At 39.6% G+C, this 26,969-nt stretch overlaps 1 protein-coding gene across 2 annotated transcripts in view; it reads left to right on the plus strand.

The window, feature by feature from the left end:
- Positions 1-26,969, plus strand: part of LOC137874016 (receptor-type tyrosine-protein phosphatase gamma-like) — a 598,619-nt gene that overhangs the window by 437,323 nt on the left and 134,327 nt on the right. For both annotated transcript variants that reach the window (XM_068712605.1, XM_068712604.1), the window contains exon 6: positions 11,353-11,419. In XM_068712605.1, the coding sequence (XP_068568706.1) occupies positions 11,353-11,419 (67 nt within the window). The remainder of the gene's footprint in view (positions 1-11,352; positions 11,420-26,969) is intronic.

A 26,969-nucleotide genomic window follows, 5' to 3' on the forward strand; every position in this document is an offset into this window, starting at 1 on the left:
CTGGATCCAATCTCTTTGCTATTGTGTCTAAGTCTTGCTTGGAGAAGTCTCTTTCTGAAATCACGCATCCACATTGGCAATCAGCTTAATATTCGGCCATGACGTTGAAAGTCTTTTAAATAACACAGAGCTACGCTTTCTGTACTCTGGCTGCCGTCAGTGCCGTTCTCATTCAATAATCAACTGGAAACATTGTTGCCCCCATCAGTCACTCAAAAACATGAGAAACAAAGTCCAGGTTGAAAATGATTTAAGTCAATCTTTAACTGCATTTCCATTTATTATATCACAATATTTCATCTCCCCAATTTACAATTAAATATATTGTGATAGAAGTTTTTATCAATATCATCCACCCTTATAGAGGCCTCCATTTCTGTTGTAATCCACTGAGAAACAAGCTAAAAGCATATTTTAAGGAAATCAAAATGAGTTTAAAAGCATCTTCATAAGTGAAACTTGATCATACTTGAAATGTGATGAAGGCCTTTACATGTTGTAACTGGTGTGCTGTCACTGGTAGAAAAACCCTCTGTGAACATGAAATAGAACCCCCTGTACAACGTGATGCAGTCCAGTACAACATCCCAGTTAAACAACTCCATTGTAATTGATGATTGTTTCTCTTCCTCCTCAGTGTGCCTCCATTCACTTGTAAGCATGCCCCTCCCCCTCCATCAGTGTGTTTCTGCAGAGGCTACATCGTTGGTCCTGTGTCATGAATTAATGAAATCATCACACTCTTGTTACAGGACAAATTGGGCCCATCGTCTCGGCTGAACTTGGAAGTCACGCTTTTATGACCCAGCATTCCATTGCACCGCAGCCTCTGATTGAAATAGATGGCAGTTGTAAACAGCTATCATTGCCCTTTTATTTGCTTATTTACGACACTGCATGCCCTGCACTGTTTCCACACACTCAGCTAGAGGCAGCAATAAGAAAAACCAAGGCTCAGCTGGGATGTAAATCACATGGAACATTCACTCTACTTTTTACTTTTTGTTTCTTAAATTAAAAAGAGAATCCCTCTGAGTCTTATTACTCATGATTTGGGGCATTTGTACATCATCTAATATTATAGAGTAGCATGAGAGGAGGCAGAAGATGAAGGAAAAGCTTTATTGGACTTGACTTATTCTCCACATGGTGAATCACACACAATGACAAAAGAGCCTATTTAGACAAGGACAAGGAAATAGGAAAATAAATCAAAAGACTCATCCTGATCACACTGATTGACGTCATGAAAAACTCATGCCATGTGAAGCAGTGATTTTTAAAGTACATTTAATATTCACTATTTAGGCACTATCCATGCAGGAGTGCATGTTTCACTGTCCTTTACTGCTGCACTCCGGTACTTACAGAACTCTACTCGGCCTACTAACCAGTACCCCCTCAAGTGATCACGTCCCTCCAGTCCTCCATTACCTCCACTGGCTCCCAGTTAAACAGAGGATAAACTTCCAGATTCTACTCACCCCCGACAAGGCCGTCAGCAACCTGGCTCCCCCCTACCTCTCCAACCTCCTCCACCAGCACACCCCCTCCCGATGCCTCAGGTCGAATGAATCCAACCTCCTGCAAGTCTGAAGGACCAAGAGCCGGACCTCGGGTGAAAGGGCGTTTTTTTTAGTTGTCGTCCCCTCGCTGTGGAACTCATTACCAAACCACATAATGCTCCTACTGTCGTCTTTCAAAAAAGCCCTCAAGCTTATGATATTATTTATTATTACTAATATTATTATAAAAAGAAAACCATCAGACTTTAACATGGGAGACTGCTGGTCACTTACAATGTCAAGACAACAGTCTTTTCTTAAATTAAGACCACAGTTGTTCTCTTTAACTTTATTATTGTAACCATGACAACAAAGTTCCCCTAGCCTTTACAAAGTTCTTCTTTTAACCCAACACTGGTTTTTCAGTTTTGTATTTCAATATTTTTTATTTTTTTAATTGAACCCTCTGGATGGCAAACATGCATAAAACATAAAACAGTCACTGTCGCTTATGTCCGAATGCAACCCATGGGCGGCTCGGGTTGAAAAGGACTGAGCGGAAGCCTCCTCAGGCTGCATTACACATGGGCACTGTTGGAGAAGTGATGCATAATGCAGCCCCAAAACTCCATCGTTTAGGGGGAGAGGGCCTGCAAACGGATTCATTTTTCAATTTCATGAGAGTTTTGGAAGGCACAGAGCAATGACGTTCTGCTCGAAATCAAAAGAGGCTTCTATGTGTAGTTTGAAAAGAGTGGATAAACAACGTATATTGTCATTTGATTCGGAGGGCTGCAGGTTGTGAACTGTGCTTGCCATAAAGTGAACCCTTACCTCAGAATAATTTATGGTTCCTTGCAAATGCACAGTTGTATTGTATAGTTTTATAGCCTACAGTAAATGTGAGATAACGATAGCAGAGGTTGTTAGCAGTGTCACTTTTGGTAGAAAGTATTTTGCGTCAAATGAAGTGAATCTTTTTTGTAAGTTACTGAACTGAAGGGCTGCTTGACCCAGGGAGACCTGACAGAAAAGCAGGCAGGGATTCTCACTTCATAGACACCTTTTATTTAAAGTACTCAAATCAAATGGCAACAAGTTACTCGTATACTGTTAACCTACACCTTTTTTTAATATGGAAACCAAGTATCAGAAGCACCACTTGACTCCGGTATTGAAATACTGCCAAAAAGTTCAAGAGAAACCCATGTGCATTTTTATCAAAAAAAAAATTTATAACATGAAAAAATCCTCAGTAAGTCTCAGTCCTGGATGTATTCATTTTTAGACGACCTTGAGGTTCATTTGAATTGGTTCCATACTTGAGGGGCAGTTTTTCACATTAAAGGTAGCTGTGTCAAAGTAGAGATATTCAGCAGGAGTTAGAACAGTATGATGAAAGGTATGGTTTCAAGACATAGTAGACCTCATACCATTTCATTCTGCTCTAAATCCAATACCCCCAATGACGGTAATTAGGCAGTAGGCCGACACCGCTAAACCACCACTGAGCTGCTTCCAATTCAGCACAGTGCTCACCACTTGAGGAAACATTAGCCTCAGCAGCTATGCAGCAAAGCAGAATTCATTACATCCAGACATTGTCCAACTTTAATTACCGTATGTTGTTTTTTAGTAATTTGAAAGGAATTTCAGAAGATATCTCATTGCTGATGCTTAAATCTATGAAGCTTTTGTTCTTCACTGTGATTGGGTGATGAAAGGGTTACTGTGTGCTTTATCCTGGCCGCCCCTTCCCTGCATGACCGCTGCTCTACTAGTACACAACATCGCTCACACTGAAGAATCGACTGCCACTGTCATCGGCCTCCACATAAAAAAACAACAGGATCCCTTCATGCTGTTTTCGAATTTTGATAATTTTCCGATGCAGGACAACAATGGCACTGCAACAAAATGATGTCCATGTCTGCAACTTTCTAATGCTTTGAGGGAGAAACTACGGTGTTTTGAATTGCTTGCAGTGATGTCCAACCCGATGTGCTTGAAAATCAGTAGAAGACGTGAAAACATGTTGAGAACAAAATGACTGTAGCTATTACAATAAGCAGCAACTGTGTTCGATAGTGTGATATGGTTATGATTACAGTATATCAACAAACCCACAGAATGGAACAAGAAGAAATGCCACATCTTTTCAAATAAATAATGTAAATGCTTTTATTGTCATACATGTACACAGCATGCACAGTGAAATGTAGCTTCTGCATTTAACCAATCCTAGTAACCCAGGAGCAGTGGGCAGCTACTGTACAGCACCTGGGGAGCAGTTTGGGCATCCCCTGCCTTGCTCAAAGGCCCAATCTCCTGAAGCCTAGGTCTAATACTGGCCACAAGGCCCAATCTCCTGAAGCCTAGGTCTAATACTGGCCACAAGGCCCAATCTCCTGAAGCCTAGGTCTAATACTGGCCACAAGGCCCAATCTCCTGAAGCCTAGGTCTAATACTGGCCACAAGGCCCAATCTCCTGAAGCCTAGGTCTAATACTGGCCACAAGGCCCAGTCTCCTGAAGCCTAGGTCTGGACCTATCAATGACTGGAAGGTCCAACTGCTAGTCTCGACCCACAACAGAAAAACGCTAAAGGGATGTCATCTCTTTGTCTCAATCTAAAATTGACAAGAAAGCCAAATATGTATTAGCTTGGAGCTGAATTAACCACAAGGACCCACATTGTTTAGTCTATATAACATGACCATAAGACTGATTTATTGTAGTCTTGCTCTAATAAATGTCAGAAAACCATTATCCTTTTTGCCTGGATCTAAGAACAACATGAAGGCCAGTTGTCCATTTGTTAGTTCTGAAATGAACTGGTAAAGAAAAGCAAAACAATGCCAGAGTTCCTTGTCCTCCTCTCTCCCTGTCTTACACTATCTACTGACGAATTGGTCATTGATGTAACTAGTAACTCTGCACTCCGATGTGTCTTCTTTGAAAGAAGTCCAACAATTGCATCCTTTATACCATTGATTTATCAGCAGTTAGTGCTGCCAAAGGTAAGGGAGGGGGGAGTCGTTGTAAGACACAGGAGGTGAAGGAAATCAGGAGAAAAGAGGATACATAGTGAGGGTTCTTGGTGGATGACAGTGGGAGGAAGGGACAGGCGATGGGAGAGAGAGAAAAGTGGCGGTGGAGAGAAATATAAGGACATGTCAGATTGTACCATGTTGTCTTTTTTTCTGATTCGTCACTGCAGTGGCTTGTCCCTGGAGAGAAAGAGGGAGATGGAGCTGTGGGGAGGAATGAAAAGACAGAGCGAGCGACACAGGATTTGAAGGGGGATAAAGGGGTGGATAGAGAAAGAGTAGGACATTGTGATGTGAGGCCTGGTGGCTGAGGATCTCGGGGGACGAGCCTGTGGGCTTTTCAGAGACAAACATTAATAATGAAACGCTAATTCCCTTCTTTTCTTTCCTCCTCACTGTCTCTCTGTACGTCATTTTCTCTCTGTGTCTCCATGGCTGCCTTTATTTCTCTTAATCTTCTTTCTTTTACATACACATTTTTTTCCCTTACCTACTTTATGTCTTGCCTTGTACCAAAAACAAGCTCTTTATTGCACTTCCAGTTGTTAACTTTTGCTATTTGGAATGATTACACAATGGGTGTGTGTGTGTGTGTGTGTGTGTGTGTGTGTGTGTGTGTGTGTGTGTGTGTTGATGGGTGTAAGTTTGAAACTGTGTCTAGTTTGCCACAATTAAACTGTTTCTACTTCCTTTAGGTTACTTTGTAGTTCAGTTTTTCACTTTATCAGCTGTACAAGATCCATAGAGGGTCGGTCACATAGCGACTAGCGGTGAGAGAATAATTTTCTGATGGAACACCACCTGGCTCCACAGTGGTCACACAGTCTCCATTTGTAGCTGTGCATTAAAGTTTAAATACTTAAAACTGGCAACAGGACCCCCCCGCCTCCCCTGAAAGAAAGAAACTAAATATTTTACTTACCTAATTTATATGCGCTCAATTAATTTCAGCTCGTTGTGAGAGTTTTTTACTTTACTGTCATGCAAGTTTCTCTCCTCACTGTTTTACTGAGGGTGGGGCTTCGCACCAGACAGCATTCAAAAACTCGTCAGTCAGCTAGCTCTCGCCACCGATAAAGTGCTGCAGGGATGGTGTGTTTTTGTAGACCAACCCCAGATGTTAGCATCTCCCTGGTTCCTTAAACAAAAAGCCAATGGGATTTTTCCATTCGATTTTGGGTTGATGCAGAAAATAAGCTCTGTGGCAAAAACATGTTTATGATACTTTTGTTTTGTGTCGTTTTGTTTAGCAAGATAATCTTTACAAATGAACACCACTTTTTAAGACTCTTGCATGACTACAATCGGCAGAAGTAAAAAGCTAACGTTAGACTATAAACAAACTACACCACGGTCACATTAGAGTATACACAATAAGGCTGTGTCCGGCGTGATGGCGTTTTGTTGTCTCATTTAGCCATTTCTTAGCAACCGCCTTTTTTTAAGACACATAAAAGCTTCAAAATGCACAATTCACTGGATATTCACTGACATATATTATATCATAGAACTAAAAGATGAACTCAACTTAATTTCTTTTGGAAAGAGGGCAGAATTGGGAGAAATTATACATTAAGATACATGCTATTAATGAGGGCAGTAGTCCCTCTAAAAGCAGCCACAACACTCCTTTTGCTGAAGGCAAGAAAAATCTTGGAGCATGTCACTTTGGTCTTTACCCAAGAAGAAGTTGGTGTTCTCATCATCATGAGGGAATGGACAGCACCTTAACGAAGCCACCAATAAAAGACTGAATTATAGTCGCTTTAAAAGAGATTCATACATCAGGTTAACATGTGTTGCTTCTGTCCAAGAAGAGCTGTTTTTATAAAGGAAGCAGTGCAGTTCTCCTGGGCCAACAGCCAAAACAGAAGTTGGAAGTGAGCAGCAGAGACAGGTCAAGCAGCCAGCCTCTGTCACCTAGAGGATGTAACTGCCTCCATAATCATCTTTTGTATGCATCAGGGGTGTCGTTAGGCCTAACGACGCTCCTGATGCATACAACATACATGCATACAAATACATGCATACAAATGGGGCACCGTTTAAAAGGGAAATAAACATGCTTTATAATGGTATAAGATGTATTGCCAAGAAGCATTGTTACAACAGAGAAATAATCTACAAAACACTTATTGTTCATGTTTATATACATATCATTGGTATGTAAAAACTAAACGAACAACAAAATAGATGTAAATGTTAAATCTTATTCCCTTCTGCTCATAATAAAACAAGTAAACAACTCAAAAGTTGACACTGTCAGGTCGATTCTCCATCCATTGTGTGCGGCCCCTTTTGAGAATTAGGATTTGGGAGTGACGTGGATATGAAAGCTAGTTTATCCGTCTTTCCTTTACAAGCAGGAAAATTATTTCTCTCTCTTTATTTGAGAAAAGTTCATATTTGTGTTGTCAAATTTCACTATGACCCTGAAATTCTGTCTCTTGTGTTATCATATACTGAATGCAAGCAAAACTACAGAGAAAAATCACACTCTTTCTGATTGAACCAATCTATGAACTGTCTGAAACAATGGATATCCGCGGCCCCAAATTTGCCCCCAAAAAAATTGCCACAATTGCGCAAACATGCCACTCCCCTTGGGGCTAAGCCCCCCCTTTCTTTGAATCTTAGAAACGCCCCTGGTATGCATCATGGCACACAGTAACATTTGTGTGTCGCACAGCCATGTGAGTTAATAGAATGAAAATATATTTGGTTTTCCCCCTGATTAAGGAAATTATATCAAATCCCAGAAAACCAGTATGCGTTTCCAAATCCAGGAGAGAAGAGGTTGTGGAGGGTCTAGGGGAGGGAGGGAGGCGTGGAGGCATGGCAGCAGGCGGTTCATGCAGCATGTTGGATATGGATGCTGGGGCTTTGCTGTAGTTTGGGTTAGTTTGGATTTTACACAAGAAGCTGTTCCTCTCTGTCTTAAACGTAGCACCTTTACCAATTACTAAGGAAAACAACTGAAAGCTCAATTGTTTGAGATAAGCTACAGTTTGATTTTGTATTGCAAGTCATTTGAAGTATCTACAATAATGTGTTATCATGACATTAGCAGTAAATGTTGTTGATTGTAGCTGTGTGTAGTCACCGCCAGTGGTTGTTGCTGTTGCAGTGGTGGTTGCAACGTTGTTGTAGCAATTTCAGTATGTAAGTTTTCATGAAAAATAAAAGCACATCATTTGTAGTAGCAGTTGTTGCAGGGTTCATTTTAGCAGTAGCTTGCAGTGAGTCATTTTATTTGTATAGCACATTTTATTCCAGGGGAGATTCAGTGTGTTCCACATGAAGAAACGTGCATATGTACTGCAGTATATAGCCCATATATACACATTCAAAGTGTATACGTAAACAATGAGATCACTCTGATAGACTTTGACCCTCTGAACAAGTACACACCTGAGCTATAGTTTACCTCAGGGCCCTTCATACTGAATAAGTAGGTCAGAGAGTTAGTGTCGAGCAAGGCTGCTTGGGGTTTATAGACAAGGAGTGACTTTGTATGATATATTCTGGAACTAACAGGGAGCCAATGCACAGATGTGAGCAGGTGTGTTGTATTCCATCGATTAATTGGGTAAAAATCACCTTTGCTTTATTAATGAGCAATAGCAAATATACAAAAGATAAAATAAGATGGGACAACTAATTGGTTTTATTTATTTTTTTTAAATACATTTTCATTGCTTGAACTGCATACAATATATTATCTGGGGAAACTCAAACCATTTAGTCCATTTAAATGACACTTTTGTAGTCTGAAGGATTTCTTTCTTCAGAACACGTCACTGTGACTTGAATCAGAGCAACATGTCACAGGTCATTTTCATTTTGGCAGACACTTAATCACAAAGGAGGCCGATCAGTAAAGACTCAAACTGTACCAATCATTTTGAGTCATATGTGGTGTTTTTGAAGAGCCTGGGGGATCACAGTGTCAGAGCTCAGATGAAGAGGGCCTTTAAGAGCTTCTTGATTGCTGCTATATGTTCCTCCTTATTACACTGCACCTTTTTTCTCTCCCCTGTACTTTTCAACTTTTTTCTTCATCCACCTCCATTAATTCTATTGCCCTTTACTTTATTTTGATTTAGCACAGGTGCAGGGCACTATACTATTGTTATGACTATGCACCAAACAAGCTTTTTGAACCACAAATATTCATCCTTTAAATCAGTGTTTGCTCATAAACGGTCTGCTCCTCCTTTGTCACAATCAAACTCTTAAAATATGTTTTTTTTTAGGTTTAATGCTTTTTGGTGTCTAAACATTTGTGCATATTAAAACTGTGAGCCCCACTGCTAATCAAGGGGCATTTGTTTGTGCTGTGAAATGAAAGAATGTGAGTACAGCTAAATTGGGTGGTGTGTGAGTAGGTGAGGCGCCGTCCATAGAACAGAAACAGAGTGAAAGAGATTTACACAGTTTCTTTGCCTACTTGTTTTTTTAGTTTTTAATTCGAACTTTCGGACCTAACTCCATTACGCCCATTATAGCAGTCCACAGGAAGTGAAGGAACAGTAAATTGGAGAGCGATGCAAACCAGTGCATCAGCTGCTGATTTTGAGTGATGATTGCGAATGTTCTGAAATAAATGTAGAAAAATAGTGCTTTGTTTGTGATGACAGTTTATTTTTGTTTGAACAGTTAGCACCTAGGCGTACATTTTTGATGCGTTCCGTGACTTTTTCTCTCCATCTGACTCCCAGGATATCCCCTGTCACACTGGAACAAATGCCGCGTTAAAAATAAATGCTAATAATAAGCTTAGATTAGTTGACACTTCATGACTGCAAGGAATTGAGTCGCTGCAGCAGCAGAGGGTATGATACAGTTGTGGTCAAAAGTTTACATACACTTAAATACACATACACGTAAAGAACATAATGTCATGGCTCTCTTGAGTTTCCAGTTATTTCTACAACTCTGATTTTTCTCTGATAGAGTGATTGGAACAGATACTTCTTTGTCACAAAAAACATTCATGAAGTTTGGTTCTTTTTTGACTATATTATGGGTTAACAGAAAAAGTGATCAAATCTGCTGGGTCAAAAATATACATACAGCAGTGCTAATATTTGGTTACATGTCCCTTGGCCATTTTCACTTCAATTAGGCGCTTTTGGTAGCCATCCACAAGCTTCTGGCAAGCTTCTCGTTGAATCTTTCACCACTCCTCTTGACAGAATTGGTGCAGTTCAGTTAAATTTGATGGCTTTCTGACATAGACTTGTTTCTTCAGCATTGTCCACATGTTCTCAATGGGATTTAAGTCAGGACTTTAGGAAGGCCATTCTAAAACCCTAATTCTAGCCTGATTTAGCCATTCCATTACCACTTTTGATGTGCGTTTGGGGTTATTGTCCTGTTGGAACACCCAACTGCGCCCAAGACCCAACCTTCGGGCTGATGATTTTAGGTTATCTTGAAGAATTTGAAGGTAATCCTCCTTCTTCATTATCCCATTTACTCTCTGTAAAGCACCAGTTCCATTGGCAGCAAAACAGCCCCACAGCATAATACTACCACCACCGTGCTTGACGGTAGGCATGGTGTTCTTGGGGTTAAAGGCCTCACCTTTTCTCCTCCAAACATATTGCTGGGCATTGTGGCCAAACAGCTTGATTTTTGTTTTGTCTGACCACAGAACTTTCCTCCAGAAGGTCTTATCTTTGTCCATGTGATCAGCAGCAAACTTCAGTCGAGCCTTAAGGTGCCGCTTTTGGAGCAAGGGCTTCCTTCTTGCAGCCTCTCAGTCGATGGAGATGCAAAACACGCTTGACTGTGGACACTGACACCTGTGTTCCAGCAGCTTCTAATTCTTGGCAGATCTGCTTTTTGGTGGTTCTCAGTTGACTCTTCACCCTCCTGACCAATTTTCTCTCAGCAGCAGGTGATGGCTTGCGTTTTCTTCCTGATCGTGGCAGTGACAAAACAGTGCCATGCACTTTATACTTACAAACAATTGTTTGCACTGTTGCTCTTGGGACCTGCAGCTGCTTTGAAATGGCTCCAAGTGACTTTCCTGACTTGTTCAAGTCAATGATTCGCTTTTTCAGATCCATGCTGAGCTCCTTTGACTTTCCCATTGTAGCGTTTGTGGGTGTTTGTATCCAATGAGCCCTATTTAAATGGCCTCAGAGAAGTCACCAGCTGTAGTCACTCATAATCATTCACAAGAAGTTAAGAGGCCATGCTATGAAGCTCATTTCATTGACACAACTTTCTAAGTCACCAAAATTGCTAATTCGTGTTGCTGTATGTATATTTTTGACCCAGCAGATTTTGTCACTTTTTCTGTTAACCCATAATAAAGTCATGAAAGAACCAAACTTCATGAATGTTTTTTGTGACAAAGAAGTATCTGTTCCAATCACTCTATCAGAGAAAAATCAGAGTTGTAGAAATAACTGGAAACTCAAGAGAGCCATGACATTATGTTCTTTACAAGTGTATGTAAACTTTTGACCACAACTGTATATAGTAGGTAGTACTAACAAACACAAAAATATGTAAAATAAATAAAAGGTAAATGATAGTCTTTTACATAACAATGAAAATAAACATTTTGAAAATAACAGAAATGCCAATATAATTTGTTGTAGCAAAGACAAATATTCAATATTTGGAGACTGTTAATAGAAAAACAACAGAAATGTATTATGTCTCATTTACATAATACAGATCATATAAGCAGCGTGTGTAACCTTTAATGTATGCAGAACTGTTTTCTATGAATACTAATACTATGTGATGTTCACTGTATCTTTTTTTCGTGTTGCTCAGGTGGGGGGGAAGGACAATCCCGCTGTAGACCCCATAATCCACGGCCTGAAGGGAGTGGTCCATCATGGTGAGTGGCAGTCCCAGTCACACAATGATGTTGACTCAAAAGAGAGCCAGGACTCTTCTGAATGAATATAAATTCATGTTGCGTTATCACACAAGCTTTTGAGCCCCTTTAGGTCATTGTTTTGGTCTCTCAATTACTGTCTGGTTAAGTCCAGCCCTGGTCCTTAAATCTCACTTCACTTTGACATTTCACAAACAGACTGTTCAAATGGAAAAAGGAATAATATGAAAATTCATACTCATTGGGTGGTAAGCAACATTCTGATCAATCTACAAAGGTGTAAAAATGATATAGGGAAAGTCTCTTCCATTAATGTAGGAGACTTCAGTTTCCAGTACTATTGCTGTGCTAAAGCCTCTGTCATCAGCCACCAGGTATTCGGTACATTAGCCTTGTCGACCCACTATTACACATTCTGTGTTGAAATATAGACTTAAGTACGTCGTCAGTCCAATATTCAGTTTACTGTATTCACTATGGACACACAGTGATTTTGCCCGGTCAGGCCCTTTTGCAGCAGTTAAACTGGAAAGCCTTGACTCGGCAGGTTAACCTCATTGACTGTGCATCTGAGGAAACGCTGCTGTCAGCCAATCAGGTTCCAGTATTGGGAGGACTTCAGATTTGTTCGGCCTAACTAATTCAATTAAATTTGCTGCTGCATTTATCTGCAAACTATCACAGTAGATGAATATTCCTGTCGATGGCCATGATATATTTGCAAACTAAACGTCCAGGCATGAGTCTGGACAGGCTTTACACACTGATGTGGCGTAGTATCTGAACGGTAAATTTGCTTTGCTAATTTCCTCACTGGACTCAGGAGGGGAGTGGAATTAGCATGTTAAATTAGTTCAGCTAACAAAGGCCTTATCACCCTGAGCTATGGTGGCTTTGTGGGAGAATGTTCTCGTTGTAGTTCTTTCATTGAAAAAAAGGCAAAGGAACTTACATTGAGGTCATGGGAAATTGTGGTAAATATTTTTTTCTGATAAGAGTTAAACATTAACATAAACTTAAATGGAAAAAATGTCCCCTTATCCTAGTGAATGAGATTGTATACCAAACCATTCATACTTTTGTGTAGAACAACGAAATTAAACATAATTCTGATTCTTTACAATTTTTTTATTTTCATAATTATCTGTAAAAAAAAAAAAGCACAAACTTGATGAGATCTGGGAACACTGCGTCATCGCTAAGAAGAAGTCCGACACGGCAACTTATTTGGGAGAGAACAGTACATTATTCCCCAAACTTTCCATTGTCTATGACCTATCAATTCACCATATGACTCACCATACTTGCATAGTTAGTTTTTCTGTGCAATGAGGGATTACTACTATCATTTAAGGTGCAATCACTTTCAATGCCCCCTTCTAATAAAGTGGTTTAGATAATCTGGCTAAGCTCTTGCAAATTCTTGACATACTATACTGTGATATATTTTATGACATTTTAATTAATTGGCATAATGACAATTTATGATATTTTTATGACATAATATACCTGACCTTTTTTTTCTGATCACTTTGCTGTAACAAAGTCACCATGTTCCTAGATCTCATTTACTTTGGTGGTTATAGTGTTACCAATGAAAAACGTTCATTCATTTTAAGTGTCAGCAGTATGCAGTAGCTGATGATTGTCAGAACAATAAGATCATGAGATGAGTGAAGCTAACTGTCGTCCAATCCCAGTGCGTCTTTTAATCACTTCTACAAAATAGACTTTGTGGTTATCAGAACTAGATGTCAATAAGCGACACAGAGGCTGTAATGTCTGACTTTAAATCACAGCTGCCATGAATGACAGTCAACAGTTTTATATAGCACATTAATCTGCTCATCTGGAATGCTGACCATCAATTACAGGAGGCAAAGTGAGTGTGCCAGGTTCACAACATGGGCCGTGCTTTAGAGGTAGTGAATCTGCACAGTATAGGATACCTATGGAGAGAAAAGTGAGGTCAGGCCTTATTTTGATTTACAAGGTCACTTTAAGGCCATAACATGATGTACTCTGCATTGAATAGATGCAAGGAAAACAAGTTGTAAAACACAAAGTAGGCAGGACATTTGATAAAAACATCTGATGCATAATATTTTGTCATACTTTAACTGCAGGGTACTCTAGCTTTGATTGTACTCCTCATCAAAAAGTCTCAGCCTTTTGCATCATTTAGTGCCTCGCATACAGTATAACCACACAATAATTTAGGACTTCGGGGATGATTCAGTGTTTTTTATATGCCTCAAATAACAATTAGAAGATTTTACATTGTGTTTTGTTAGCAATGTATGCCCTCAGTCAAAAACAGTTGTCTCCTGCACACAGCCCCGAAGTGCATCCCTGTCATGATCAAAACATTTATCCTAAAGCAATGTTCTGTCTTGTCCCCCCAAAGGGCCCTGCTTGCCTTGCAACAACAGAACGGCTTCACAGTGAATTTTAGAGTTTCAGTATACACAAATAAAACTTTGATAAAACCCCACCACATGATACTTGCACTTTATCTCCTGCTCAGCTGTCTTGGAAAAACTACTCCGCCTCCATAATTCATCTAACACAATGACCACTCAAGTTCAATCAAGGCCACGTTCCCATCTCTCCCACAGGGAAGGTGGTTGGTTAATTTGCTCTGTCTCCATCAGTGCTACTCTATGGAGCAGCGGGCGGTTACATTTTTCACAGCGCTCTCTTCCCTTGTTGCTGGGCTTGTCTAGCGGACACGCACCGCAGGTCTGACTCCTCTGTCTTTGTACCCCATGCCTTGTTGCATTTTACATGAAACCTCACTGGAACAAATGCCCTCTGACTAGTTAGCCAGCGAGTGGCTCCGTGCCATCCCTGTGAAATCAGCCCGGTAAAAAGGCTGAGTCTGATTTACATAGCGGACTCATGAAAGGCTTTGGCAGTGAAGAGAGGAGCCCATTGTCTACACAGGGTTTGTCGGGACTTTGGAGGCAGATGCAAAGACTGATAATGATGTGGTGGGATGATGGGAAAGACGAGATGCGAAGGAGAGGAGGAAGAGCACAGTGATCGCTCTCTCATGCTTTTCATTTTGATGTTGGTCCCAGTGAATTCTGTATATAATCTAGAGACGTTGTCATCACTATTGCAGAGATCATCATCATTGCAGTGAAATCGTTCAAACACACATTGGTACAGCTCAGCTATAGGTTTTAGAAAACAGAGTTTCGATAAAAATCCTCACACTGCTAGTACTTATCATTAACACAAATACAAGCAGCCAAAATCTTCTTTGGTAGGGTGGCTTGGCTCAGCCTTAGATATGAGGGGCTCAGATATCCGGAACGAGTACAGCCGCTGCTCCTTTCCATTGGAAGGATCAGCTGAAGTGCGTTTAGGACACCTCCTTTTAGAGGTTTTCCATGCATGTCCAATGGGTAAGAGGCCTCGAGTTAGACCAACAACAGGCTGGAGAGATCACATATCTGGCCTGACATGGGAAAGCCTCCGGGTCCCCCAGGAAGAGCTTGGTAAATTTGCTGGCGAGAGGGACGTCTGGAATACCCTGCTGCCTCTCAGCCTGGACCCGGATAAGCAGAAGATAATGGATGGATTGATAATGAGTGTTTTATGATATGCTTAACTGTTAAGTTAATTGTGTAAGTTAAAAAAAAACCAACAACATTACCTTTAAACCCTTCCAGATGCAACCGAGGGTCCCCCATTTGGATGCAGAGTACATAAAAACTTAGAGAGTTTTGTGTTAAAAGTAACTGGCAGAGAACCCACGAAGAACGAATATAATGATGTTATAGTTCTGCAGAAACCTCAGCGTCCTGGGAACAACATGAACTAGGTCACTTCTACATGAGACAAACACATCTCCCATCAGCCAAGCAAACAAATAACAAAATATCATAAATCATACTCGATATGACTGGGACAGACCGGAGAAAACAGCTACTACACTCCGTTAGCAACGTGCTACCTACGAACATGCAGCATGAAAAAGCACGTCCGCTTGACGGAGATTACGGACATAGTTTCCATTTCTCTCTCCGGTAAACCATCGCAGAGATATTCAGCTTCGAACACAAAAAGTCACACAGCTTTCATCGAATATTGTACTCACTTTTGGTCGAATCTCAGCGAAAAAATGAAATATCTCCGTACTTCCACTGTTTGTTATGTCCAGCTGCATGTGCTCCGTGTGAATCCGTTCGATTCGTGTCTCTCCGACACTCCTCGGCTTCTTGGGGAGGGTTGGAAGCTCAGCAAATTAGATTTCAGATCTGCCATCAGATGGGACGTTTTTGAGCTTTATTGGCTAATAGTGCTGTCAATCATCTAGCTTTCAATTCCAGGCAATTCTATTGGCTCCTACGGTTCGAAGGATGTCTCAATGGTGAAAATCGGAGAAGGGGGGGCTGAGATACAGCCCTGAACAGAGAGAGTGGGCTGAATCTGAAGCAGTATTTGACCTTAAACTAAACAACTAAAAAGGGCTTAGAAAGAGCTTAAAACACTCAAAAAAGGTCCAATCTTCTGTCTTTTGATTCATTGAACATCAGGAGTGATACATAGAAGTGATATAGTGTTTTTGAATTTAAAAAATATTTTTTTATTCAAATATTGGAATATTTAATCAGTTTTCTAATTTTATATGCTCTATATTTTATAAATGTTTTACTGTATCTATGTATAGCTGTGTATATAGAGCCTATATCAGTTGTTCTAAGAGCTCAGCATATTTAAAGTCTTGGATTTCCATACTTTCCAAAAAACAATATCCTAAAAGTGCTGTTTTTCCAGGGCGAGCTTTTGAGTTTTCCAAGTTGTGCTGTGTTCCATCCTTATCTTATGTGAACCTGTAACATGTATTCTGATAGTTCCATCATTTTTCTCATCTCAAAAATATATTATTTTTTTATTTATTTTTTTATTTAATTATACACTTAATTAGGTATTTCTTATCTTTATTCTAGCTGAGGCCTGCAAATAGGCCTCGAGTATAAAAGTTAAACCCTTTTTGTATATTACAATTTACTTTGCATCAATTACATCATCAATATCATTAACACCTCAATTATCACTAATAATCACTCATTAATCACTTTCTATCATGGTCCTGATTATCCACAGCAAACTACCCATCGGATTATTGTGATACAATGTTTTTTGTAGAGAGAAGCTAATAGAATATCCAAATGCAAAGGATTCATTGTCTCTGATGAACATTAATATCAACACCAAGTTTCCCTGCCATCTGAAAGTTGTTGAAATATAGCAAAAGAAATACCCAAGGATAGTAAAGTTAGTTCATCTTGTTCTTGAAGAAGAGGATGAAGACTCTGAGGAGGGCACATGAGATTTATTCTTGGGAACACAGATAGTTTTGTCATCTTATCCAAACTCCTCCAAAACAGCAGGCCTTTCAAGAGTTATCCTAACATTGACATAATTCACAGCACAGCTGGAGATGAGGCATGTTTAAGATGCAGTGCAGTGCACCAGAGAGTCCAAAGGAAAGGCATGCTGACCAAACCAAAAGCTGTAAATACATTATTTATAAAAAACCTACCTGCTTTTCCAAAAAGGATGATCTTAAAAAGTCTTGGCATGACTAACTATCGTCATGCCAAACGGCTCAAGTACACACTAAAATCAAGATAGCGGCTGTGAATAAAATCCTAAAAAGAGTATGCCATAATGAAGAAAGAAGGACAGATACATAGATGCGCCTGCCCCAAATTTCCAGAAATCCTATTTAGGAGAGGATGAAAAAGAAGCTTAACATGCGATCACTGTGCATTGGAGCCACATCAGATCTGATGTGAAAGAGAGCGCTTTGGGATTAAACCCACATCAGCAAAGGAATAGTAGACATACTGGTACAGCAGTAGAGATGGAGAGAAACAGAGAGAAACAGAGAATTTCTCTTCGATTTCCTATAAAAGTGCCACAGGGTCGACACGGTACTTCAAATCAGGGGAAACCACCATAAGCCTTGTGCACCCTTTAAAAATTAATTGCCAATTCAGGGTCTCGCAGTGCCAAGTCAGTGGAGACTTTGTGCAGTGAGTGAGATAGTAAATTAATGGACTTGTAATATGTGTCGGCGAGGACGAATCGCTTCGATTCAGCACTGTGTCACGAGAGCAGCAGGAGCACAGATGCTTGAGAAGATAAACAGAGGAAATGACACAGTGCTGACAAAGAGGGGTGTGTAAATATACAGCTATATGCAGCACATTAGCAATGGCAACATAACAAAAGCCTCCCTTTCTGTCCATCTATAAAATATACTCGACTGGACATGCTAGACATACTGGACTATATTAATTATTTACTAATAAAGTAAAAACATAATTCACTGAAATCTGGCAACATGCAGTTGTGAGATTTTACTTTACTTGCTCATGTTTCTCTTCTCTAGTTCACTGGGCTGGATGTCAGACACTTAACAAAATCACAGACATCCGCATTTTCAATCGCTACCCGTCACAGGTCTTACCTCAACCATTCCAGGTCAATAACCCACCGTAACCATTCGAAAACAATGCCTCAACCATTCAAAAATCATGCCTAACCTCAACAATTCTGTGCTGATACGAATTATAGTAACGAGACATGCCTTAATTGTTGTTGTTGCTGATTCCTCCTGCTTCCAATTTTATGGTCAGATAATACATAAACACAGAATTGAGATTTATCATCTATCTCTCTGGAATAATAGGTCAATAAGCATATTTCCCAATGTCATTTTCATGCTTACACTTGTCACCTACAAACACATAATAATATACAAGTATTGCATAGTGTATAGAAATGGATGCAGTGATAAAAAATATTTTGGCTGGTGTCCCTGTAACACAGTATTATCAGTTGGCTCCTTGGATTATCAACAAGATATAAGACCTTAGACACACACAGTTAGTGGCTCTACAGTCTATGCACGGTATCAAAATAGATTTTTTCTCTCAATCTAACTCTAATTTGAGGAACACACATATACGAGAAAAGATATTTGAAATGCCTAAATATCTGCCCTATTCCATTCCACGCACACTGAGATAACTAGTTAGTACATCAAATTGTTCTTATTTACCTGTTCCATTATGTAAGAAAGTCAAACAGGAAAATTCATTCAAAACTAATGCCATTGCCAATGTGCTAATGCTGAGAGAAATATAATTCATGACCATAAGCACTCAAATTAATGCAAACATTATTGTTCAAGGTTTAACAATAGGATCACGCAATAACATCCTAATAAATCCACACAATAAATCCCAAAATTTCCCATCTGTGGAAGACTGGATTGGAAGCTCAGTGTTTTGCAGTAAAAATCTAAATATCTTTGAAAAGTACATAAAATGTACATGTACAAATGTAGCAATCTAACTGCAGTGCAAATAAATGAGTCCCCGGTTCATTATTCTTTAAACAGCCCTCGAACACTTCAGGATTTAGAGCTGAAATATCTCAGCTTTAAAACAAACATCCCTGTCCCTGTATGACTTTTCCAAGACCCACTTTCAGAATCAGGCTTAAAAAAACAAGGAAAAGGCAGTTATAACTCTACTGTATTTACACCCTTTCATTATAGATGCTTAATGGTTGTGGGCTCATGGTAACCTAGAGGCAAACAAAACACCTAATTCATTCTGACACCAAGGCTTATTTTAGGTGGTAAACGGGATGTTTTTTATGGAATATTAATTATTTTCAGCCATGCGTGGAAGTGTAATGCCCTCCCAAAAAGGGTTAAAAATAAAAACTACAAGTTGTTTTTCAGAATACTTTTCACACTATTTATATCTACTAAGTAAGGATGCAGGCCTTATTTGATTACTGATCCTTAATGTAGAATGGTAATTGTTCTACTTATTAATAACATGATCCCTTTTTTTCTTAGGATGATCATTAGTTTTGCAGGTATCGGGTCAGAAATTATTTGACAAAAAGTTTGACCCCATATATGAAAAGTCGGGATCAAACAATTTAAAATCAAAATTGAATTAATTCAGCCTGAAGGGGTACTAGAATGCAGTGGTGGGCCGTCAGGGCCAGCAAAGCCTTCTCTGCTGGCCTAAACAGAATCACAAAGTTATAGCTTTTTTATAATTTAATATAAAATAATGTATTCTAATTATTTTTACCATTAGCTTATATTCTCATTGCACAGCTACTGTCTTCCTCTGTTGCTCTCCTTCCAGCCTGCAGCGCTGCTTCCAGCACAGCTTGTTTTAAGTAGAGCTTTTATCCAATCAGATGTCACCCCTATTTCTCTAGGTAAGAAGAGAGGCCCGAGGGATGATATTGTTGATTGTCATAGTCTTCAACCGATCAGATTTTTTGTTTGACATGTTGTCGTATTCTTTGACATGTCAAAGCTTTCTAGGTGGCCTACAAGTACGTCAGCATTAACATTCGGTGTAATTGGTCAGTGGGCTAGCCTAACTGTTGTGAAGCTGAAGCAGCTAGCAGAACGTAGTAAGAGTTCAAGATGAAAGATATGTAAGAAGTTATGACATTGACATGACTTTTTTTTTAGCATTTTTAGCAGGATTTGCACAAACAGTATTCCTGGCTGACAACGTCGGAGAAGCGTTGCACATTTAATGGCTGGGAATGCGTTTTATTTGCGACTGAGCGTCTTGGTGTTTGGAGCTAAGCTGGATTTGATAACCAAGGCAGCAACACGACACCATAGCACGACAGGACACTTACAAGCTACGGTGCTTTTGAAAGATTTTTGAGTGGATCTACAACTCAACGAACACTTTCAAAGGAGGACCTCTGGCTGGAACTGAACCTCACCAATGTACTGTACAACCGCGGTATTAAACTCTTTGTTAACAAAGAAAGGAGGATGGACTTTGTCTTTAAGTGAACAGCAGCTGTGATAAGTGAACTGCATTTGTTTTTTCAGTGTGGCTTTGTGGCACAAGGCAGTAATACTGCCTTGTGCCAAACCACACTGACTGTAATCCTGCGGGCTTATTATTCAGTGTGGCTTTGTGGCACAAGGCAGTAATACTGCCTGTGCCAAAGCACACTGACTGTAATCCTGCAGGCTTATTGTTGGAATGCTGATTCAGCATTCCAAGTATTGTTATCCTAATTGTTGGAATGCTGATTCAGCATTCCAAGTATTGTTCTTCGAATCTTTATTCAACTATTTCTTCCGTACGTATTTTGGCACTTAATAACTTCCACATTTCTTAAGCTACAGAAACCATTCAACTATATAAATGTTCAGCTTTTTCAGGAGAGGGGTGTTATTTCTCATAATTTTTCTAATCTTTCAACTTTTTGAATTATTAAGCTTTTTGCAACTTATTTTTTGAATGGGATGTCTATGGAAAATATTTTTAAATCCTCTTAAACTTGTTCAACTTTCAGATCCTTCTACTTCCTCATAAATTCAGCTACAGACACCATTTAAACTTTCAAATGTTGAGAAAACCCTGACCAATGATTGTATGTTATAATCATTTTGATATCTTTTACACTTTTTGAATAGTAGCATTTTTGCTTTCATGTGTTTTTCAGTCCTTTTCTGCTTTTATAATGGGTGTGTATTGCGCAGCTTAGCGTGCGTGATGTCATCGCTAGAGTGAAGAGAAGCCTGAGATTCCTGTGAAAAAAATATTTGTCTTTTGCGACTGACTCCTCAATTTTCACTCTACATGCATAATTTTTGGATGGAAACGTAGCTAATCTTGTCCTTGTCGAAGACATATGACTTTGGAATCCCACAGGTTTACACATTTGGCACAAGAGCCTTTACTTGAGAGGAAAACCAACTTTGTCCTCCATAGACCCCAATGTTAAAACGTACTTCAAAAAAGTCTTGCACAGACAAACGTACCCCATTTCTAAATCGCCATTGAAGCCACTTTTTTTTACACTACAGATCCAATATTCGTATGATCTGTTCTTCAAGTCATCCTTGCACTTCAGTTTTAATATCGGAGCAATAGGGGCTATGGTTATGGGGGTTTTGTGGTTTTGTTTGACAGGTGTTTTCCAGTTTTTTTCTCATGAAAAGGCGGCAGGCTCACAGGTGTTTGTGCTTGAGCTAATTACTAATGTTTATAAACACACAGACTCACAGACTCTCCAACTGCTGCGTCGTCACTATGGGAACCAATGACACACACACACACACACACACACACACACACACACACACACACACACACTCTCTCTCTCTTTCTCTGTCTGTCTGTCTCTCTCTACACACTCAGTACATATAACTGTCTGTCTGCCTCACTCACTCACTCAGTACATATAACTGTCTGTCTGCCTGTCTCACTCACTCACTCCATATAACTGTCTGTCTGCCTGTCTCTCTCTCCAAATCACTCAGTCAATGTAACTGTCTGTCTGCCTGTCTCTCTCTCCCACACAGTCAGTCCATCTGACTGTCTGTCTGCTCTTCTCACTCAATCCAGATGACTGTCTGTCCACCTGTCTCACTCACTCACTCAGTACATATAACTGTCTGTCTGCCTGTCTCACTCACTCACTCACTCAGTTCATATAACTGTCTGTTTACCTGTCTCACTCACTCACTCAGTTCATATAACTGTCTGTATGCCTGTCTCTTTCTCCCAAACACTCAGTCCATCTGACTGTCTGTCTGCCTGTCTCTCTCTTCAAATCACTCAGTCAATGTAACTGTCTGTCTGCCTGTCTCTCTCTCCAAATCACTCAGTCAATGTAACTGTCTGTCTGCCTGTCTCTCTCTCCCACTCACTCAGTACATATAACTGTCTGTCTGCTCTTCTCACTCAATCCAGATGACTGTCTGTCCACCTGTCTCACTCACTCACTCACTCACTCACTCAGTACATATAACTGTCTGTCTGCCTGTCTCACTCACTCACTCACTCACTCACTCACTCACTCAGTTCATATAACTGTCTGTTTGCCTGTCTCACTCACTCACTCAGTTAATATAACTGTCTGTCTGCCTGTCTCTCTGTCCCACACACTCAGTCCATCTGACTGTCTGTCCACCTGTCTCACTCACTCACTCACTCAGTACATATAACTGTCTGTCTGCCTGTCTCACTCACTCACTCACTCACTCAGTTCATATAACTGTCTGTTTGCCTGTCTCACTCACTCACTCACTCAGTCCATCTAACTGTCTGTCTGCCTGTCTCTCTCTCCCACTCACTCAGTACATATAACAGTCTGTCTGCTCTTCTCACTCAATCCAGATGACTGTCTGTCCTCCTGTCTCCCTCACTCACTCAGTACATATAACTGTCGGTCTGCCTTTCTCACTCTCTCACACTCATTCATTCAGTCTCTCTATCTCTGTCTTCCTGTCATTCTGTGTTTCTCTCTCTGTCTTTCTTTCTGTCTCTCCCTCTCTCCCTCTGGCTCTCTGCTACCACTACTGCTGCTATTCATGCTATTACCAGTACCAATACTACTACAGCTATTAGTACAATTGCTACTAGTACTAATACTACTGCTATCACTTCAAATACTGCCATTACTATTACTACTTCTTCTACTACTACTACTACTACTGTTATATTAAATACTACGACCACTACTACAGCTATTACTATGACTACTGATACTACTACTTATACTGCTTCTTCTAATTACTAATATTTCTACTACTAATAATACTACTACAACTACAACTTCTACTACTACAAATATCACTACTGCTGACATTTTTTAAGCAACAGAAGCTGTTCGAATATCAAAATATTCAGCTTTTTCAGAAGAGGGGTGATATTTTTCATATTTGTAATCTTTAAACTTTTTGAATTATTAAGCTTTTTGCAATTTGTTTTGAATGGGATATCTATGGAGAAAATCTTCAAATCCTGTTAAACTTCTTCAACTTTCAAAGCCTTCTTTCTCATACTTTCAGCTACAGACACCATAGTTAGACGTTTCAACTAGAAGGGTTTTCAGCAGTGCAGTTTAAATGCTTTCGGGCTTCAACATTCAGACAGGTAGTCTCTCATTTCTGTATTTTCAACAATGTTTTTGCAATTCATTTCAGCTTTCAGCTTTCAGCATTCCAACGCATTTTCAGCAGGAAATGCATTTTCTAGTTCAGTGTGGCTTTGTGGCACAAGGCAGTAATACTGCCTGTGCCAAAGCACACTGACTGTAATCCTGCGGGCTTATTCAGTGTGGCTTTGTGGCACAAGGCAGTATGCCAAAGCACACTGACTGTAATCCTGCGGGCTTATTGTTGGAATGCTGATTCAGCATTCCAAGTATTGTTATCCTAATCTTTATTCTTCAACTATTTCTTCCGTACGTAATTTGGCACTTAATAACGTCCACATTTCTTAAGCTACAGAAACCGTTCAACTATGTACATGTTCAGCTTTTTCAGGAGAGGGGTGCTATGTCTTTTTATGTTTCTAATCTTTCAACTTTTTTAATTATTAAGCTTTTTGCAATTTTTTTTTGAATGGGATGTCTATGGAGAAACTTTTCAAATCCTCTTAAACTTGTTCAACTTTCAGATCATTCTACTTCCTCATACTTTCAGCTACAGACACCATTTAAACTTTCAAATGTTGAGAAAACCCTGATCAATGATTGTATGTTATAATCATTTTGATATCTTTTATACTTTTTGAGCTGTAGCAATTTTGCTTTTATGTGTTTTTCAGTCCTTTTCTGCTTTTATAATGGGTGTGTATTGCGCAGCTTAGAGTGCGTGATGTCATCACTAGAGTGAAGAGAAGCCTGAGATTTCTGTGAAAAATATATTTGTCTTTTGCGACTGACTCCTCAATTTTCACTCTACATGCATACTTTTTGGATGGAAACGTAGCTAATCTTGTCCTTGTCGTAGACATATGACTATGGAATCTCACAGATTTACACATTTGGCACAAAAGCCTTTACTTGAGAGGAAAACCAACTTTCTCCTCCATAGACCCCAATGTTAAAACGTACTTCAAAAAAGTCTTGCACAGACAACTGTACCCCATTTCTAAATCGCCATTGAAGCCACTTTTTTTTACACTACAGACACAATTTTCGCATGATCTGTTCTTCAAGTCATCCTCCCTCTCGAGTATTAATATTGGAGCAATAGGGGCTATGGTTATGGTGTTTTTGAGGTTTTGTTTGACAGGTGTTTTCCAGTTTTTTTCTCATGAAAAGGCGGCAGGCTCACAGGTGTTCGTGCTTGAGCTAATTACTAATGTTTATAAACACACAGACTCACAGACACAAGCCTCACTCTATTTCTCTGTGTGTCTCTCTCTCTCTGAGTGTGTATCTCTCTCTCTGTGTGTCTCTCTCTCTCTGTGTATGTATCTCTTATACAGTCATTCAGGTATTAGAGACTTTTAGAGGACCCCCCCCACACACTCACACACACACACACCATTTTAAAGTACAAGCCCCACCGAATGAATTCCAACTGAAATGCTTTTGATGAAGCCTGTCATTTAATAGCCTGTTTGTGTTTATCTAACATTATGATTCAGTCTCCTCTCCTCCTGTCTAACCCACCCAGCCCCACCCTTTCAAAATAAAAGCCCCATGGATTAACTGTATTTAAACATTAAACTCAAAATGAGGCTTTTTTGTTGAAATAATTAATGTTCTTACTGATACTACGACAACTACTACTACTGCTGCTAATATTTCTAGTATTACTACTACTGCTACTAATACTACTAATACTACTTCTACTACAACTTTTGTTGTTGCAACTATTACCACTACTACTACTGCTAATACTACCAGTACTACTATTACTTATACTACAACTGCTACTACTACTAATACTGCTGCTATTCATGCTACTACCAATACTAATACTACTACAGCTAAAAGTATGAATGCTACCAGTATTTCTACTACTGCTATTACTGCTACTTCAAATACTGCCATTACTGTTACTCATACTACTACTTCTTCTACTACTACTACTGTTATATTAAATACAACAACCAATACTACAGCTATTACTACGACTACTTCTACTACTTCTTCTAATTACTAATACTTCTACTACTAATAATACTTCTACTACAACTACAACTTCTACTACTACTATAAATATCTCTAATGCTACTAATACTTCTACTTCAAACAATACTTCTACTACAACTTCTACAAATATCACTACTGCTGACATTTTTTAAGCCACAGAAACCATTCGAATATCAAAATGTTCAGCTATTTCAGGAGAGGGTGATATGACTTTTCATATTTATAATCTTTACATTTTTGAACTATTAAGCTTTTTGCAATTTGTTTTGAATAAGATATCTATGGAGAAAATCTTCAAATCCTGTTAAACTTCTTCAATTTTCAACGCCTTCTTCTTTCTCATACTTTCAGCTACAGACACCATAGTTAGACGTTTCAACTAGAAGGGATTTCAGCAGTGCAGTTTAAATGCTTTCGGGCTTCAACATTTTTCAGACAGGTAGTCTCTCATTTCTGTATTTTCAGCAATGTTTTTTCCATGGGAACCAATGACACACACACACGCACACACACACACTCTCTCTTTTTTTCTCTGTCTGTCTGTCTCTCTCTACATACTCAGTACATATAACTGTCTGTCTGCCTCACTCACTCACTCACTCAGTTCATATAACTGTCTGTCTGCCTATCTCTCTCTCCCACACTATCAGTCCATCGAACTGTCTGTCTGTCTCTCTCTACACACTCAGTACATATAACTGTCTGTCTGCCTGTCTCACTCACTTACTCAGTTCATATAACTGTCTGTCTGCTTGTCTCTCTCTCCCACTCACTCAGTACATATAACTGTCTGTCTGCTCTTCTTATTCAATCCAGATGATTGTCTGTCTACCTGTCTGTCTCACTCACTTACTCAGTACATATAACTATCTGTCTGCCTGTCTCTCTCTCCCACACACTCAGTCCATCTGACTGTCTGTCTGCCTGTCTCTTTCTCCCACACACTCAGTCCATCTAACTGTCGGTCTGCCTGTCTCTTTCTCCCACACACTCAGTCCATCTAACTGTCGGTCTGCCTGTCTCTCTCTCCCACTCACTCAGTACATATAACTGTCTGTCTGCTCTTCTCACTCAATCCAGATGACTGTCTGTCCTCCTGTCTCCCTCACTCACTCAGTACATATAACTGTCTGACTGCCTGTCTCACTCACTCACTCACTCACTCACTCACTCACTCACTCAGTACAAATAACTGTCTGCCTTTCTCACTCTCTCACACTCATTCATTCAGTCTCTCTATCTCTGTCTTCCTGTCATTCTGTGTTTCTCTCTCTGTCATTCTTTCTGTCTCTCCCTCTCTCCCTCTGGCTCTCTCTCTGCTACCACTACTGCTGCTATTCATGCTACTACCATGACCAATACTACTACAGCTATTAGTACGATTGCTACTAGTACTAATACTACTGCTATCACTTCAAATACTGCCATTACTATTACTACTTCTTCTACTACTACTACTGTTATATTAAATACTACGACCACTACTACAGCTATTACTACGACTACTGATACTACTACTTATACTGCTTCTTCTAATTACTAATACTTCTACTACTAATAATAC

The sequence above is a fragment of the Cebidichthys violaceus genome, unplaced genomic scaffold (assembly GCF_023349555.1).
Source record: "Cebidichthys violaceus isolate CVI_PGR_0920_01 unplaced genomic scaffold, fCebVio1.0.p SCAF_17, whole genome shotgun sequence".
NCBI lineage: Eukaryota > Metazoa > Chordata > Actinopteri > Perciformes > Stichaeidae > Cebidichthys > Cebidichthys violaceus.